Raw genomic sequence first — 19,647 nt, 5'->3', positions numbered from 1 at the left:
AGGGTGACCCCTTGCGGGGGGGGGGGGGGGGTTCGTTACACAGAGAGATAGCCGAGGAGTAGTTGAAAAGAACAGTCTATGGTTTATTCTTGCAATTTTCTTCACACAAGTGCAAGCATCAAAAACAGCATAATTCAAAACACAAAATAAATCCTGGCCACTGTGAGCGTCTACCTTCACACACAGGAACCGAGTCTGTCCCAACCTACTGCTGGGCAGACACTGCTGGTCATACAGCAGACAATATAGTCCATTTTTCTTTTCACACAGAAAAAGTCCATCACCTCACCTTCAGAAGTCTTTCATCTGACTGCTCTCCTCAGCTCACACAGCCTCAGGAGGCAGCAATCAGTAATCATCCTCTGGATAACTTATAGAGGCCTTAATTCCCTCATCCTGAATAGCTGAAGCCTTTTCAACGTCCTAACACCTTCCTGGCTACCTCTGCAGCCGACACCCTATAGTAATTGGTGAATTTTCTAAACAAGGTGGAAATGTATCTCCTGTCTGTGACAACACCCACAGATTTACCTGACTTCCTGTCACAATATATATATATATATATATATATATATATATATATATATATATATATATATTATATTTAGATTGTCCTTGATATGTTTGGAAAAATAAATAAATTAATAATATTTATTTCAATATAAAAACAATAGTATTTGGTTCAATATAATACAAGTTTAATGTGTCTTTGGAATGTTACTTTACAAGACATTGAAAACAATAAGTAACTTTTGATACAATATAATACAAATGTGTTTGTTGTATCCTAACAGTAAACAATTTTTAATTTACTTATTACTGCTTGCAGAGCTTTATGAATCTCCTGATTCCTTAAAGTATAAATGATGGGGTTGATCATCGGCGTCACCGAGAAGTAGGCGAAGGACAATCCTTTGTAGACATTGAGATAATGGTTACTCCTCGGCACACCGTATAAGCAAAAGAGCGCGGTGAAATATATAGTCACCACTAGGAGGTGTGAGCTGCAGGTAGAGAAGGCTTTCTGCCTTCCCGCCGACGTCTTTATCCTGAGGATTGTGACTATAATGAAGACGTAGGAAAGAACAATCAAAAAGAAAGGCAAAATGGTGAAAGTAACGCTAACCGTTAAGCCAAGTAATACAGGAGGCATTATATCTGAGCATGCAAGGGAAACAAAAGGGGTGAAGTCACAGTAAAAATGATCGATGCTCAGAGGGCCACAAAATTTAAGATTTATTACATTATAAAATTGACCCGTAATTATAGTAAGTGAAATGAGCCAAATCATGGTCACCAAATAGAAGCAGAGTCTATTGTGTATGAGAACGGAGTATCTGAGAGGTCTACAAATGGCCAAATATCGGTCATATGACATCAGGGTGAGCAACAAAGTCTCAACAATTGTAACTGCTCCGGATACACTTAACTGGACAGAACAGCCAAGATGGGAGATGACGGGTCTTCTGGAGAGCATGTGGTGCAGTATCAGAGGGACCAGATCCGTTGTGTATAGAAATTCACAGAAGAGCAAATTGCTGATCAGGATGTACATGGGACAATGGAGACAAGCACTTATACATACTAAAGTTATAATCAGGATGTTCTCAATGCAAGTCAATGTGTATATGATCAGTAAGAGAAGGAAGAGAGGGATTCTGTATTCAGTGAGGTTCTCGAATCCAACAATCAGAACTTCAACATTGAGTGTTTGATTTTTCTGGTGTGCCATCTGTGAAAGGAATTGACTGAGAGTTATTAAGCTGTAACTACGAGTCATAGTAATCTGTCTGCTTTTAGTGACTTGTGTTTTTCTTAAAGCCCAACAAAGGGGTGTGTGGGACCTCTCCAGAGCAAGGGTCCTTCTCTACAACACGCTTTTTTGCTCACACTTTTTTCTGTAAAACTGAAAGTCTTTGAATACTTTTTGTTTTGATGCACCTATAATAGATTTAGCCAGTTCAAACTTTAAGCCAGGAGTGTCCAACCCATGGCCTGTGGGCCGCTTATGGCCCAAGAGAGTTTACCATGTCTGGAGGGATGACATGCTAGCATAGAAGCCACGGCAGTAGACAGGGACAAGCTAGACACATGTACATATGGAGGGATGCCGGAGATGCCATGCAAGCATAGCAGCCGTGATGGCCAACAATGAGAAGCCAGGCACAGGCACTCCTGATAGCTGCAGCCAAGTAAATGCCACATGTATGTATAAAGGGGGGTGCTGGGGTGGGCTGTGCCACTCCAGATTTTAGTTTGCGTTCCCCCCCAAAGCCCTCTGCCCACAACCTTCCCTCTACCGACCCACACAGCAGATTGTGTATATATATATATATATTCTTAAAAAGACGAGTAAGGAAACTGGCACCCGCATAGGGATGCCTATTTATCTCACCCACTCGGCGCTAAGGTGCTCGGTGCTATAAACACAATAGAAACCATACAATAAATATACCAGATTAAAATTGATATAAAATTGATGTAAAACCAAAGCTGATATAAAATCAAATCAAACCTCAGCTGCTGTCATAAACAAAAGAAACAATAAAAGGTGTGTACATATAATAATAATCACATGTATACACTAACAGTGCTATAGGATAATATGAACATCACATTGTCCAAATATGACATATTCATAAAAAAATGGTGAGTGAAAAAGTCCAGCCAACTACAGCATCACTGGCAGAAGTGTCCCAAAGTGGTAAGTCCAAATAGTTCATATAAATTGCCATGCACCTCCACCACACCAGCGTGCCCCCCAAGGCCCTCCGTAGAAGTCAGCCAATGACGAAACACGTTAGGGCGTGGACACGCGGTGACCATAGCAACGTGACGACCTGGACGCCTGACGTCAGACCGACACCTGGAAGTCCAGCGGCGGTGTACAAGCCGCGGCCTCGGCTACAGAGCGGGACGGTGATGGCTTGCAGGTAGCCCAGATTGGGAATTTTGACAAGCTTGTAATTATTTTATCCTTGTGAGTGCAATTATTTTGGGGCTTTTATTTTCAATAAACGTCAGTGTGTTTACGGATTCACACTATGAGCATATTATTTCATTTGAATGTCAAATGTTAATTGTGGGAGTGATCCAGCTACCATCTCTGTGGAGTTTCGGAGTCGTTCTGGGATTTGAAGCCCTGCCACTGGATATATGCTTACTGGCGTTTTATCCCCGTATTGAGGTACGTGGGCACTTCTTGGGGGGGCACGCCGGTGTGGTGGAGGTGCTTGACAATTTATATGAACTATTTGGACATACCACTTTGGGACACTTCTGCCAGTGATGCTGTAGTTGGCTGGACTTTTTCACCATTTTTTTTATGAATATGTCATATTTGGACTATGTGAAGTATTTTTTATCTTATCAATAAGTAGTCATTATAGATCATACAGTAAATAGTGTTGGGGGGGGGGGGGGGACTTGACTGGCCTGTACAGAGTCCTGACCTCAACCCGATAGAACAACTTTGGGATGAATTAGAGCGGAGACTTCGAGCCAGGCCTTCAAGTCCAACATCAGTGCCTGACCTCGCAAATGCTCTTCTGGAAGAATGGTCAAACATTCCCATAGACACACTCCTAAACCTTGTGGACAGCCTTCCCAGAAGAGTTGAAGCTGTTATAGCTGCAAAGGGTGGGCCAACTCAATATTGAACCCTACGGACTAAGACTGGGATGCCATTAAAGTTCATGTGCGTGTAAAGGCAGGTGTTCCAATACTTTTGGTAATATAGTGTATGTGTGGCCTTTCTAGACTGGGCTTTTTTATATGCGTATCTCTCCTTGTGCTGGGAATGCGCCGCATAGAATGCTCCCAGCACAGAGACCGGGCTCTCACCAGGAGTCCCAGCTCCCATTCTAATTACCAGGACCCGGGACTCCCGGTACCGGGTCACCTGATCGCTGTGGTAGCCTCTGATTGGCTATCACAGAGCTCAGTCAATGTGCAGCCCACCCCTGTGTTTTCTTTCTCTCTGAATGGAGGGGAGAGATACAATGTATCACTCTTTCCTTGCAGGGAGAAGGAAGTAAACAAAGGTGTGTAAAGAAAAAAATAATAATAATATTATTAAAAAAGAAAATGTAAATAATAATAACTATATAATAAGGCTCCGTTCACATGTAGGCGTTTTTGGGGAGTTTTTCTGCTCTAGGATCAGCTCTCAAAACGCCCAACAAGACAAATCCTATTCATTTCAATGGCCCCTGTTCACATCTGAGCGTTTTGACGCTGTAAGCAAAACGCCCAACGCTCAAAAAAGTACATGAGCTTCTTTTTGGGCAGATTACAGGCGTTTTCCATTGGTTTCTATTCAATCTAAAAACGCCTGCACAAAAAACGCCTGTAAAAACGCCTGTAAATCTCGGTAAAAATCGCAGTAAAAAACGCGTGAAAACGCTACGCTCAGGTGTGAATGTAGCCTAAAATAATAAAGGGAGAAATAGATAAACAAAAGTGTGTAAAAAAAACTTATATAAAAAATAAATAATATATTTATAATAAAATAAATAAAATAAAAAATAAATAGCTAGAGTAATGCTTGATCTAGGTCAGTGCCAGGGTTAGTGTTTGGGTCAAAGGTCAGAGTCAAAGGTCATGGTCAGTAACATTTGGGCATTAATTAGTATCAGTGTAAGTTAATGTCAGGATTTTTTAGGTAGAATAAAAAATAAAAAAGAGAAAAAATGTGCGCTATTGTTTTTGGACTGTGCTATGGGTACAAACAGCAACTAACATACACATTAGTGATAGACCGATATCGGTTTTCGTTGCCGATACCAATATTTTGGCCTATGCATATCGGTATCGGACATTGTTGGCCAATATTTTTGTGCAAAAAAAATATATATTTTTTAAATTTTTTTATTTGACAGGGTACTATTGTGGAGGTATCTGGGGGTCTAAAAGACCCCAAACCCCTCCTCTGCCCTTAAAAGCATTCAAAATGCCAAGTTTGGCTGTTTGGAATGCTGTCATTTTTTGGAATTTGGCGCAGAGTACCCGGAAGTGATGTCATGACATCACTTCCGGGTTTTTTACATAAAGAAGACCCCCATCAGAGCCGAATGCAGCTTTGATTGGGTCTTCGGCGGCCGTGCAGGCTGGTTGCCCGGGTCTCCCGGTGGGACGGGAGACCAGGGCGAGCCACGGAACGCGGCGGGGGGGGGGGGTGGCGGCAGGAGGGGGGACGTCCCCTCACGCTCCTTGTAATGACAGCCGAACGGCTTCTCAGCCGCATCGGTTGTCATTACAAGACAGCCGACTGTCGGCTATGGACGCAGGTACCGGGGTGATGCCTCTAGCTGCAGGTAACACTCCGGTACAAGCACTTTCCCGAAATATCGGCAATATCGGTAACCTCCAGGCCCGATTCCAATATATCGGGGAAAGTGCATATTGGCCCTCGATATAGCGGCTTTGCCAATAATCGGTCGATCTCATATGTGGTATCGCTGTGCTTGACGGAAGCAGGAGAATTAATTTTGGCTTGTTCTTTGGTTTTAGGATATGGTAGTAGCAAGAAATTTACAGCTAAATTGTTTTAATTTTTCTTTTTTGCTATTTTCGGACAGTTTTCTTTGATAATGAAAAAAATAAAAAAAATCAGGAGATACCCATTACCATTTACCACCAAATGAATGCCCACGTTGTGCTAAAAAAACAAGGTATAATCCAACTGGATACACAAAGTAGTTGTTTTGATAGGTATGGTTTTACATGTCAAAGTTGCAAAATTGTGTTCAGGCGTTAAGATTTGTTTTACCCTTAGGTGCAAATCCTGCCAACCATATGCATATATGCAGCTTCACTGGACTGGGCATTTTTCCCGTGGGGCCGCATATATTCATATCTGTTTTTGTGGTGGGAACGTGCCACACAGCTTGCTCTCAGCAGAGAGATGGGGCTCTCATTAGGATCCCCGGGTCCCATACTGATGATCAGGACCTGGAACTCCCATTTCAGGGTCACCTGATTGCTGTGGTAGCCTCTGATTGGCTATCGCAGAGCTCAGTCACTGTGCAGCCCACCCCTGTGTTTTCTTTCTCTCTGAATGGAGGGGAGAGATATAATGTATCACTCTCTCCTTGCAGGGAGAAGGAAGTAAACAAAAGTGTGTAAAAATAATAATAATAAAAAAATAAAAAATAATAATAATAATAATATTATTAAAAAAGAAAATATAAATAATAATATAATAAAATAATAAAGATAAAATTAGGAAAAAAATAGCTAAATCAATATTTGATCTAGGGTCTAAGGGTCTAAGGGTCTAAGGCCAAGGTCAGAGTTAAAGGTCAGAATCAAAGGTCATGGGTAATATATTTTAGGCAGGATTTTTATTCTTTAAACATTTTTTTAAATTAGTATCAGTGTCAGTATGTTTTAGGTAGAATAAAAAAAAAAAAAAAAAAAAAAAAAGCAAAATGTGCACTATTGTCTCTGGGCTGTACTACAGGTGCAAACAACAACTAACATACACATATGTGGTACCGCTGCAATCAACGGAAGCAGGACAATTTATTTTGCCTTTTTCTTTGGTCATTGGTTATGGTGAAGAAGATGAAGAAAAGAAAACGGAAAATTGTTATCAAATACTTACCGTAATTTTCCTTTCCTGATGGACTCCATGGCAGCTTACGTGTGGGTTAGTCCCGCCTCCTCCTACCTCATAGGACCCTACTCCCATAAATTTTTACTCCGTGCCAGAGGCCGTGTTCCATAAATAGCCTACTCCAGCAGATGGGAGGGGACTCCAGCTGCCATGGAGTCCATCAGGAAAGGAAAATTACGGTAAGTATTTGATAACAATTTTCCGTTTTCCTGACAGACTCCATGGCAGCTTACGTGTGGGAAATAACTAGCCAAACACACAAGGGTGGGAAACTGCTGGCCAAAAGAAATTTAATTTGCACCATCAACAGACAGTACTTGCAAACCAAAGTTAACAGAAGACAATGAAGCTGGCTCAATACAATAATGAGTCATGAAAGTGTTAATGGAAGACCATGATGCCGCCTTGCATATTACTTCAGGGGCCACATGACAAGAAGCCGCCCAGGATGTGGACACCCCTCTTGTCGAATGCGCGGTCACGCTTCTGGAGGAGCCAAGCCCTTAGCCTTATATGCCCATTGGATGGTCTGAACAATCCATGCCGCTATGGATCTTGAAGAGGCCCGCAAGCCCTTGTTCTTTCCATGGAGGAGAACAAATAGATAATCTGAACGCCTGAAGGAAGCTGTTGCATCCAGGTACAGTCTCAGAATTGCACCCACATCTAATGGATGTGTATTCGGATCATCTGACGATTTGAATGTTGGAAGGACAATCTCCTGGTTCTCGTGGAAAACAGAGACCACCTTGGGGTGTGATCCCAACATGGGGATAAGAACCACACGATCTGGGAAGAAGGTCAGGAATGGTTCTTTGCAACCCAGAGAACTAATCTCGGAGACTCTTTTAGCCGAGGTGACGGCAACCAAGAAGGCCAATATCAGAGACAGATCTTTAATGGAGAGTTGCTCTGTGTGACTTCCTATGACATCAGAAAGGAAGTTCAAGACGAGTGGAAGATCCCATTTAAGGAACCTTGGCTTCCTCTGTGGCCTGAGTCTGGAAGCTCCCCGAAAGAATTGACGAACAAGGGGATGAGACGCCCAAGAAGTTCCTGTGAAGGCCGAAATAGCAGAAACTTGCACACGTAGTGAGCTAACGGATAATGGTAGGTCCATTCCCGACTGCAGGAAACCAAGAATATGCTGGATATTCCGGTCATTGCATGACCCCCCTTTCTTGGTAACAAAATCCATGAACTTGGACCAGATCCTTCCGTAGACCTTGTTAGTGCCTGCTCTTCTGGCACTTAAGAGAGTAGAAATTGCCCCACTCGGGCAACCTAACGCCTCCAGCCTTTCCCTCTCAAAAACCATGTCTTCAGGTGCAGATGAGCCACGCATGGGTGCAGAGTTGCTCCCTGGGACAGAAGGTCCGGCCTGATGGGTAGAGGAACTGGATCCCGAAAACTGAGGAGCATCAGCAGTGGAAACCATGGCCTGTTCGGCCAGTATGGGGCTATTGTTAGCACTTCCACATCTTCCATCCTGAGTCTCGCCAGGAACCGGAGAATGACAGGAACTGGGGGAAAGGCATATGCCCTGTGGAATCTCCAATGGTCTGTCAGAGCATCCGTCCCAAAGGCTTGGGGACAACTGAACCTCACATAATACTTCGGAAGCTTGTGATTGCATGGAGATGCAAATAGATCCACTTCTGGGTGAAATTCCAGAGAAGTGAGCCACTGGAAGACATCGTTGTGAAGGCTCCATTCGTTGTTGTCCAAGCGGACTCTTGAGAGGAAGTCCGCTTGAACATTCTGTACCCCTGGAAGAAACACTGCAGTGAGGTTGACCAGGTGTTTCTGGGCCCAATATAAAATTGGATCTACCTCCTTCAACAGGGAGTGCCTCCTTGTCACTTCACATAGGAGACCGCGGTCGTATTGTCCATCCTCAGGATCACAGAAGTCCCTTCTATTAGGTGACGGAGTGCTTTCAGAGCGCAGAACGCGGCTCGCAATTCTAGAGTATTTGACACTACCCTGTGAGCTTGGAAATCCCAGCTGCCCTGGGCTATCTCTGTCTGACAGAGGGCACCCCATTCGGTGTTGCTGGCATCCGTGGTAACTGTGATCCAAGAGATGGGCATGATGGAATGGCAATTGAGGAGATTTTTGCTCTGCAGCCACCATGGAAGGCTCTCCCGCATTGATGATGTTATGCGAATGAGGTGATTTTGATCTCCTGGACGCCACTGATGGAGAAACCCCACTTGGAAAGGCCGCATATTCCACTGTGCCCACTTCACCATTGGAGTCGTGGCTACCATGGTCCCAACCAATCTTAGACACTGAGATGCTCGAAGGTGAGTGGCCGTCATAGCTAGGCGTACCCTGTCCCTGACTACCGGGATCTTCTCGAGGGGCAAAGAAATTGTGCCTCGACTTGTGTCGAACTGAGCTCCCAGAAATATTAGCGACTGGGTAGGCTCCAGATGGCTCTTCTCCATGTTCAGTAACCAGCCGAACTCGCGAAGAGTGGCTATTACCTGAGACCTGTGTACCAGAAGTTGTTCTCGGTCTTATGACAGCAGGAGCAGGTCGTCCAGATAATGGTGTAGACGGACGCCTTTGGTCCTGATCAAAGCCACCACTGCTAGTAAGACCTTTAAGAATACCCGCGGCGATGTAGTAAGCCCAAACGGGAGACAGACAAACTGTAGATGATTCTGATCTACTGCGAATCGTAGGAACTTCTGGTAATCTGCTGCCACTGGCACATGGAAATAGGCGTCCTTGAGGTCGATTGACACAAGCCAGTCTGCCAGTTGTATTGCTTGACGGATGGTGAATAGCGTCTCCATCTTGAATTTTTCCTTCTTGATAAAAGAGTTCAGGTGCGTGAGGTCTATGACCGGTCTCCAAGCACCGCTCTTTTTCTGAACCAAGAAGAGAGGGGAGTATAGACCCTGGAACTTCTCGTTGGTTGGAACTGGAACCACTGCGCCTTGAGCCACCAACAGATCTACGTAAGACAGAAGGCCTTGTCTTTTCTCTTCTGACTGTGGCAATGAGGTTGGAATGAACCTCAGTCTGGGCGGACTGCAGAATTTCCAGGAATGGCCTGTTGATACTGTCTTGACGACCCAGAAGTCGTTTATCGAGGTTGCCCAGACGTGTTGGAAGCATAGTAGCCGAGCCCCGACTTGCTCCGCCTGGGCAGGCACAACGTCAAAAAGACTTCGTGGCCTCCCGACCACCAGAAGACCCTCCTCTGGGTGCTTTCTGTCCTGAAGGCTGCGGTCTTCTCCAGTTCTTTCGGAATTGACGGCCAGGCTTATATAGGCGAGCATCCCTTGATCGATCAGCCCCTTGCCTGGGCTGAGACCTCTTCTGGTCCAGCAAGAGCCTATCCTGGGGAAGGAACCGCGACTTACCACCTGTGGCATGGGAAACGGCGCTTTCTAACTTTTTGCTGAATAGGAAGGACCCCTCAAATGGAATTCGGCACCAGGCCTGTTTTGACGCAGGATCGGCCAACCAAGGACGTAACCAAAGAGCCCGTTTTGCAGTAACCGATGAAAGCATTACCCGTGCCGCAAGGCGGACCATGTCTAGGGAGGCCTCCCCCAAAAAAAAAAAAAAACAGCCGCCAGCCTCAGCTCATGTATTGGCGAATTTCTTGCGACTTCTTCCGACACGCTTCTGAGTGTTGTGTCCACACTGTCTGTCCACACCTCCATTGCTTTAGACAGGGCTGCGAGAGCCAATGCTGGCTTGCATGCCATTCCTGCTGACACATAGATGCGCTTGAGGTCTGAATCAATGCGTCTCTCAAGGCCATCCTTAAAGGTCACTGTGTCTTCAAGCGGAAGGGTGACATGACGCACCAGACGCATCAGTGCTGCATCCACCAGAGGTGCAGATTCCAGGTGTTTAACCTCTTCCGTTTTAAACGGGTACATTTTGTTCACTTTGGAGAGTAGAGAGTTTTTTCTCTCTGTGCAGCCCCATTCGTCTGTAAGAATTTCGCCGACCTCCCCTAACAGGGGAAAGAAAGGGCGTTCCTTCTAGAGGTGCTTAAAATACCTCTTCTGTTTAGAGGGTGACTCTACCGGCTCATCCCACTTCAGGGCTTCCTTCACAGCTTTGACCAAGGAGGGAACCATGGCAAAGTCAAAACCCGCACCAGGGTCGTCTGCTTCAAGCTCACCCTCAGAGTAGCCAGATGAGGAGTGACTGTGCTGGGAAGGCCCAGGGATATGAATATTTTAACCAGCCGGAGTACTCGCCATCCTGGGGGAGGAAGTTCCAGCACGAGCAGGATCCGAGGTTTTTAAGGACTCCATAACTATTCGCCTGACCAGCGACTCCATCTGCTGGTTGCTGTCTTCCCTTTTGTTTGCAGCATGTGCAAAACAGGGCTCACAGAGCGACTTTCCATCAGGATCTTTTGTCAGAGTGGTGGTGTCCTGAAGTAGCTCCAGACTCTTCACCATGTCGCCTAGAGGACGACCGATGATGATTGATGATGAATGCCGCGTTTGCGACCTGGGAGGATCTTTATCTTCACGGGCTGAGTGACGTCTTTCAGACCTAGAAGGGCTTTAGGAAAGAAAATAAAGGCTCAACAGAACAGCAGAAACCCCCCCCCCCCCAAACATTACAGGGAGAGGAATAAAACCAATCTTACCTGTAATGTAAGGGCTGTCCACCAGGGGGCGGTGAGACATTCATATCACTTTAGGAAACTGCAAGAGATTATGAATGAGTGACATGCAGAAAGCAGGCAGGAAGCCTATTCAGCATAATCACAGCCATCTCTCACCTTTAAAGATTCCTGCAGAGCACGGGGAAGCCGCTGGAAACATTGCTGAACAAACCCACAGATAGCTGAAACTAACAGCTATTTGAATTTGCTACTGGAATGATGTCACCGCCCCCATCCCCTCCACCTGTGCAAACCAAGCCTCGATTCAGATCGAGCCTGGAAGGCACCGCCCCCCCACCTGTGTGAACCAAGCCTCGATTCAGATCGAGCCTGGAAGACACCAGGAAGCAGTGGAGTGGAGGGGAAGGACGTGGAATGGAACGCCATGCATCCCACAGCCAAACTAGAACCCAGGGAGAGATAAGTAACAAACAACAGGAGAATATACAAAAACAAACTGCTGCCATAGAATGTAAAGCAGGATACATCACCACTTCCACGACCAGGCCCTGGACCATACGGACACCACGGCTGCACACATGATGGGGCGTATTAATGGGCCTCCCGCTAATAGCTGGGACGATTGGCCAAATGTCGCTTTGCCTGCCATTGGCCAGGTTTGTAAGCTCTTCCGGCAACTGACTCCACGCCCGTGTCCTACCCCGCTAATAGCTAGGGCGTGCTGGACATGAAGGGGACACCACTCGATCCAACGTGCAGACCGCCCGGCCTGAATCGGGAATCTTCATGAGGTAAGATTTGACTATAATCCTTTCAGGAGGAGGACAAAAAAGGAACACGGCCTCTGGCACGGAGTAAAAATTTATGGGAGTAGGGTCCTATGAGGTAGGAGGAGGCGGGACTAACCCACACGTAAGCTGCCATGGAGTGTGTCAGGAAACATTCGTGCCAAGGGAAAAAAAAAATATGTGAATGTGTGATTCTGACAAACCACATCAGTTATACCACGCATTACCTAACAATTGGTGTACAGAGGCATCATTTTTTCTTAATTAAGGTATTGCGCTGCTAGTAATATTTTATTTATATTACAGTCTCTTTCATAGGTTATGGTGGTAGCAAAAAATATGCAGCTAAATTTATTATATATATATATATATATATATATTTTTGTTCTTTACTATTTTAGTACATGGTAGTAGCAAAAAAAAAAAATGCAGCTAAATTAAAAAAAAAACTATTTTGGCCCAGTTTTCCTTCGACGAAATCAGGAGATATCTGTTACCACATGCTACCAAATAAAAGCCCAATTTGTCCTGAAAATAAAACAAGGTATAATACACCTGGTTACACAGAGTAGTTGTGATGATACTGTATGTACGGTTTTACTAACACATGTAAAAGTTGCAAAATTGTGTTCAGGCATTGACATTTGTTTTACCCTTAGGCGCAAATCCTGCTGACATTACGCATATATGCGGCCCCATTGGACTGGGCTTTTTTCCCGCGTCTATGCGTGTCTGTCTTTGTGCTGGGAGCATGCCGCACAGCGTTCTCCCAGCACAGAGACCGGGATCTCTCTAGGAGCCCCGGGTCCCAAAATTGATGATTAGGACCTGGAACTCCCGATTCTGGGTCACCTGTTTGCTGTGGTAGCCTCTGATTGGGTATCACAGTGATCAGTCATTGTGCAGCCCACCCCCGTGTTTTCTTTCTCTCTGAATAGAGGATAGAGATACATTGTATCACTTTCTTCTTGCAGGGACAAAGACATTGTATCACTCTCTTCTTGCAGGGACAAAGACATTGTATCACTCTCTTCTTGCAGGGAGAAAGACATTGTATCACTCTCTTCTTGCAGGGAGAAAGACATTGTATCACTCTCTTCTTGCAGGGAGAAAGACATTGTATCACTCTCTTCTTGCAGGGAGAAAGACATTGTATCACTCTCTTCTTACAGGGAGAAAGAAATAAACAAAAGTGTTAAAAAAAAAAATAATAATAATAATAATAATATTATAAAAAATAAATAAATAAATAATAATAATACTTTTTAGTTTCAATAGATTTTTTCTGTATTTTCAAAAGAACCAGATACATATAAAACAATAAGTATAGGCAGAACAATATCATTGCTTATAACAAAATCAAGCAAAACATGACAGTAATACGTTTAACCACCCAATGGTGATATGTTAATATGAGAATGGTAAATCCGTGCCAGGTGCAGTAAACTGGGTGGTCATACCCCACTCCCCGCCCCCCCACATGGGATCAAACTGAGATGTGGGTAGGGCCAGGGGTGCAACCGACCTCCAAATATCAAACCATTCAGAGAGCAAAGGAAAGAGTCTTATCAAATAATAATACTTTAATAATAAAAGAAAAAAAGAAAACTTAGCTTGATCAATGTTTAATTGAGGTCAGTGCCAGGGTTAGTGTTTGGGTCAAAGTCAGGGTTAAAGGTCGGGATCAAAGGTCGTGGGTATATTTTGGGCAAGATTTTTTTTTTTTTTTTTTAAAAACAGCATTTTTTAAATTAGTATCAGTGTCAGTTAGTGGCAGTGGCAGTGGCAGTTTGCTTTAAATGAGATAAAAAAAAAAAAAAAAAAAAGCAAAATGTTCACTATTGATTCCATGCTGTACTATGGGTGCATACAACAACTAAGATATACATATGTGGTATGGCTACGGTCGTGAGGACCAGGAACATTTTTTTTTGGGTTGTTCTTTGGTGGTAGGTTATGGTAGTAGGAAGAAATATGCAGCTAAATCTTAAAAATATATATTTTTTGTACCATTTTTGGCCAGTTTTCCTATAATATTAAAAATAATAAAATAAATAAATAAATAACCAGAAGATATATATTACCATTTGCCACCAAATGAAAGCCCAATTTGTCCTGTCCTGGACACGGATGCACAGTTGTAGTTGCGATGATATGTACTATTTTACTAACATATGTTCTATGTTGCAAAAATGTTTTCTGGCATTATCATTTGTTTTACCCTCCGTCACTAAAGGATTAATTATGAACTTTATCAGGCCTAAAAAAGGAGACCTGAGCTTTGTTTTAAAAGTATCCCTATCCTTTAAAATGACAGGCTTACAACACCTCAGATTTTTTTCTATAAACAGGCAAAATATAAAAATTTGCAAATATAACTTTTATCATTTTGTTATACATTTTTTTCCTTTTAAGTGCCTTCCACAAATTCCCAGACAGTTTTCTTTTCTAAATTCACGCATGCTGTTTGTCTGGAGCTATGAACTCTATGAGGTCTATGTATAAAGGATTTCACACAAGATTCCCGCAGCTTTCTCCCCAAGACTTCTACATTTTTTAAATGGGACTCAATTGTCAAAAAAATAAGATTCTTAGGAGAAAGTTGTGTGAAGACATTTATAAGCAGATCCCTATGGGTGAGGAGTTTCTAAAAGAAGCATTTCAGCAGTGGCGGCTGGTGATAAACTTTTTTGAGGGGGCGGCAAACAAACACCCCCCAGGTCCACACTTATCCCTTAACGGTGCCCCGCTCCACACTCACCGCTCCAGGATCCCCCGCACCCAGCCCCTCCACGGTCGCCCACGCTCAGCCCCTCCACGGTCTCCCGCACTCAGCCCCTCCACGGTCTCCCGCACTCAGCCCCTCCACTATCCCCCACACCCAGCCCCTCCACGGTCCCCCGCACCCAGTCCCTCCATGGTCCCCCACACTCAGCCCCTCCATGGTCCCCCGCATTCAGCCCCTCCACGGTCCCCCCCAAACCAAGCCCCTCCAAGGTCCCCCCAGCCCCTCCAAGGTCCCCCCAGCCCCTCCACGGTCCCTCGCACTGAGCCCCTCCACGGTCCCCCGCACCCAGCCCCATCACGGTCCCCCGCACCCAGCCCCTCCACTGTCCCCCCGCATCCAGCCCCTCCACGGTCCCCCCGCACCCAGCCCCTCCACGGTCCCCCCCCGCACTCAGCCCCTCCACGGTCCCCCCCGCACTCAGCCCCTCCATGATCCCCCCCACACTCAGCCCCTCCACGGCTTCCTCAGCTTCTCCTCCTGGCCAACCCGATCTGCCCTCATTGGCCCGGAGGAGAAGCCGGTAGACAATAGTAAATATTGGTTCGCTAGTGTCACTAGTGGGTAGGTTCAGGGTGCACTGCTCTACGCCCCGAGCCCAACCTTCTTCAAGCCAATTAGAGCCTGTAAGAATCCGGAATACCCACCTGCAAACTTGGGGGGGCGGTGCCCCTTCGCCCCTTATGGATCGGCCACTACTGCATCTCAGGATCCATTAGCTGGCCATACTTCTTGAGGTTTCTTCGCATAGAATATCCTCAACTACAGTTTCTCTCTTCCAACCTTGTGGTAATAATTTGGTGAAGACCCTTTTCTGTTCCAGCATGACTGTGACCCTGTGTACAAAGCCAGCTCCACAAAGACATGGCTTGACCAGTTTGGTGTGGAGGAACTGGAGAGCCCTGACCCTAACCCTACTGGACACCTGTAATTAATTCAATTTTGATTTTGAGCCAGATCTGCTCATCCAACATCAAATTGGCACACATTCCTACCCCATAATCTTGTGGAAAGCTATGAGAAAACCAAGGGAAGTCAACGTATTATTGGCCATAGTTTTGGAATTGTTTTGGAATAGGATGTCAAACAAGCAACAAGCTCATGCATGTGTCTATAATCCTTTGGCTCTATAATGTTATTCAATAGGACATACAGCAAATACGAGGGTTCTTCACAGATGTTCCATACTTTTTGAAATATACATTTCGCAGTCACCTTTTCCACAGAGTGACAACTCTTACACTAAACTGCAAGGTCAGTCGGCTTGGCAGACAGACTAGTCACATGACACTCTCAGACACAACCAATTACTACTCCTCCCACCCTCACCGTTTTCAATGATAATATAAACCTGCAGAAAGTGTATGTATATATATATATATATATATATATATATACACAGGGCTTTTTTCTTACAGAAAAGGTGCAGGAACTCCCCTTTCTAAGTTACTTTGTGTTTCCGGCCCCTACCCACCTTCGAACACTAACCCTTGGTTCCACCCCTACCCACCTCTGAGCACCGACAGTTGGATCCACCCCCTACCCAGCTTCCAGTACAGCCCCTTTTAGAGAATATAGAGCCAAGTATAATTTTGTAGTGGAATGTATGGAATTTGGTTATGATAACAAGAAAAGCAATAAAATTGATCCCCCACAGCCAGCAGCAATATACCCCCCCCCCCCAGCAGCAATAGACCCCCAGCAGCAGCAAAATATCTCCCAGCAGCCAGCATCAATAGACTCTCTAGCAGCCAGCAACAGTAGACCCCCCTCCCCAAACAGTAGATCCCTTCCAGCAACAATTAACCCACAGTATCAAAAGATCCTCCACCAGCAACAATAGATTGCTATCCAAAAATAGAACCCCTCCAGCATCAATAGATCCAGCATCAGTAGAACCTCTAGCACCCCTTGCCATGGCATACATTCAGTGCTAGAGGTGCCGGAACTGCGTTCCCGCTGAAAAAAAGCCCTGTATATATATATATATATATATATATATATATACTCAGCTGTGTATGAAAGGTATTATGACCATGTGTATATTTAGATGTGTGTGCCAGCATGTCTGTGTATGTGACAATTATATGTGTATCTGAGGATGTTGCCTAATAGAATATTACAATTGTAGTGCATGGAGTGAATGAAAGGTGTCAATAAAGCTTTTCCGATTTTTTTGGGATGGTTAACAGAGTACATAAATCATCTCCTGTACAATGTAATTAGTGACATTGTCTACAAAGTAACATACCTGTAACTCCAGTGTGTGATGGTGGCTCTCTACATGTATTATGGTGTCATGAGGGTCTTATATATATTTCCTGGTGTTCATTGTCTAAGAATACTGATTAGTCTCACAGGACTCGTTAACCAGGACACTTGTGTTTAGGTCTATTGAATGGCTGATAAACTAATTAAAATGATCCTATCTTTGTGTGTCTCTAAGGGAGGAATTCCCAACTCTAGTGAGACCAGGACCTGGTGCATTCTTCCAAAACCTTCCATGACCCAAAGATTAAAAAAAGAAAATAGGCTTTTATATTTAAAGTATTAGAATGGAAATAAATCTAAAAAATACACTCATCGGCCATTTTATTAAGTACCCCTTGCTAGTATCGGGTTAGACCGCCTTTTGCCTTCACTCTTCATGACATAGATTCAACAAGGTGTTGGAAACATTCCTCAGATTTTGGTCCATAGTGACATGATAGCATCACGCAGTTGCTACATATAGTTACATAGTTACATAGTAGGTGAGGTTGAATAAAGACAATAGTCCATCCAGTTCAACCTGTGTAGGTGTGTGTGGCTGTAATCATCTCCCATACTCCTGAATGTTCTGATCCTTGAGATGTACGTCCAATAGTCTTTTGAAAGCCATCATATTACCCGCAGAAACCACCTCTTGTGGTAGAGAATTCCACAATCTTGTAGCCCTAACAGTAAAGAACCCCCCACGTTGCCTGAGGTTAAAACACTTCTCCTCTAATCTCATTGTATGCCCCCGAGTCCTCATGCAATCCCTTCGACTGAATAGCTTTTTTTCTATGCCGAGATCACCATTGAGATATTTATAAATTGCTATCATGTCCCCCCTCAGGCGTCTCTTCTCCAGGGAGAATAAATCAAGCGATTGCAGACGCTCTTCATAATTAAGGTCCTCCAATCCCCTAATTAGTTTAGTTGCCCTTCTCTGGACTCTCTCCAGCTCCAACACATCCCTCCTGAGGACTGGCGACCAGAACTGGACAGAATACTCCAGATGCGGTCGGACCAGAGTTTTATAAAGTGGAAGGATTATAGACTTATCTCTGGAATACATCCCTTTCTTTATGCATGCTAATGTTCTGCTGGCTTTGGCAGCTGCCGCTTGACATTGCATGCTGTTGCCTAGTCTATCATCAACCAAGACTCCCAGATCTTTCTCCATTTTTGATTCCCACAAGGGTTCCCCTCCTAACGTGTATTGTGTTTTTATGTTTCTAGTCCCCAAGTGCAAAACCTTACACTTCTCCACGTTAAACCTCATTTGCCAAGTCGTTGCCCACTCCGTTATTTTGTCCAGGTCATCCTGTAGGTCATCCTGCAGATTTGTCGGCTGCACATCCATGATGTGAATCTCTTGTTTCACCACATCCCAAAGGTGCTCTATTGGATGAGATGTGGTGAGTGTGGAGGCCATTAGGGTACAGTGACCTCATTGTCATATTCAAGCAACCAGTGGTGAGATGATTGGAGCTTTGTGACATGGTGCATTATCCTGCTGGAAGGAGCCATCAGAAGATGAGGACACTGTAGTCATAAAGGGATGGACATGGTCAGCAACAATACTCAGGTAGGCTTTGGCATTTAAACAATGCTCAATTGGTACTAAGAAAAAATCCCCCACGCCATTACGCTACCACCACCAGCCTGAGCCATTGATACAAGGCAGGATGGATCCATGCTTTCATGTTGTTTACGCCAAATTCTGACCCTACCATCTGAAAGTTGCAACTAAAATCGAGACTCAGCAAGTCGTCTTCACCATGTTTAGATGCCTAAATGCACTGGGTTTCTGCCATGTGATTGGCTGATTAGCAATTTGTGGTACCAAGCAATTGAACAGGTGTTCCTAATAAAGTGGCTGGTGAGTGTATATTAAATACACATGGAAGAAAGGTGGCAGTAAATGAAACACCATCTTTGGTGTCAGTGGCAGTAAAAGTAACCCCCACCACAATAATAGCCTCAGCTTAGGTGGGTTCAAACTCATGTCTAAAAATGCCTGAGCTTGTCCTTATACAGCAAGTGTTATACTGATCAGCAAGGAACTCTGGGTGTCTAGGATGTAAGGAGGACACTCTGGAGGATGTAGGGGGACACTCTGGAGGATGTAAGGGGGACACTCTGGAGGATGTAAGAGGGTACTCTGGATGAGAATGTAAGGGGGGACTCTGGACGGAGAATGTATAACCCCCAAAGTGCTTCTTTACATCTGAGTCTCCAAAGTGCCCTCTTACATCCTCCTCCAGAGTGTCACCCTTAATCCTCCAGATTACCCCCTTACACCCTTCTCCAGTGTACCCCCTTGCATCCTCCAGAGTACCCCCTTGTATTCTCCAGAGCGCCCCCTTACATGGTCCAGAGTATCCCCTTATATCCTTCAGAGCACACCTTTACATCCTCCCTCAAAGTGCCTTCTCACATCCTCCTCCAGAGTCGCCCCTTAAATCCTCCAGAGTAGCCCCTTACATCCTCCAGAGTGCCCCTTTACACCCTTCTCCAGTGTGCCTCCTTGCATTCTCCAGAGTACCCCCTTGTATCCTCCTCCAGAGTGCCCCTGACATCCTCCACCAGA

General features: G+C 44.8%; 1 protein-coding gene across 1 annotated transcript; it reads right to left on the bottom strand.

Annotated features, from left to right (window-relative positions):
* Window positions 1-787: 787 nt before the first annotated feature.
* On the bottom strand, window positions 788-1,732 carry LOC309546619 (olfactory receptor 6B1-like; the record flags this gene model as incomplete). The annotated part of the gene is made up of 1 exon (XM_082246358.1): window positions 788-1,732. One exon carries the CDS (start codon window positions 1,730-1,732, stop codon window positions 788-790), a length of 945 nt encoding a protein of 314 aa, XP_082102484.1.
* Between the last annotated feature and the right edge of the window lie 17,915 nt (window positions 1,733-19,647).

This window comes from Pelophylax lessonae, assembly GCF_965119305.1.
Source record: "Pelophylax lessonae genome assembly, chromosome: 1".
NCBI classification, from domain to species: Eukaryota; Metazoa; Chordata; class Amphibia; order Anura; family Ranidae; genus Pelophylax; species Pelophylax lessonae.
This window is presented reverse-complemented; position numbering and strand designations above follow the sequence as displayed.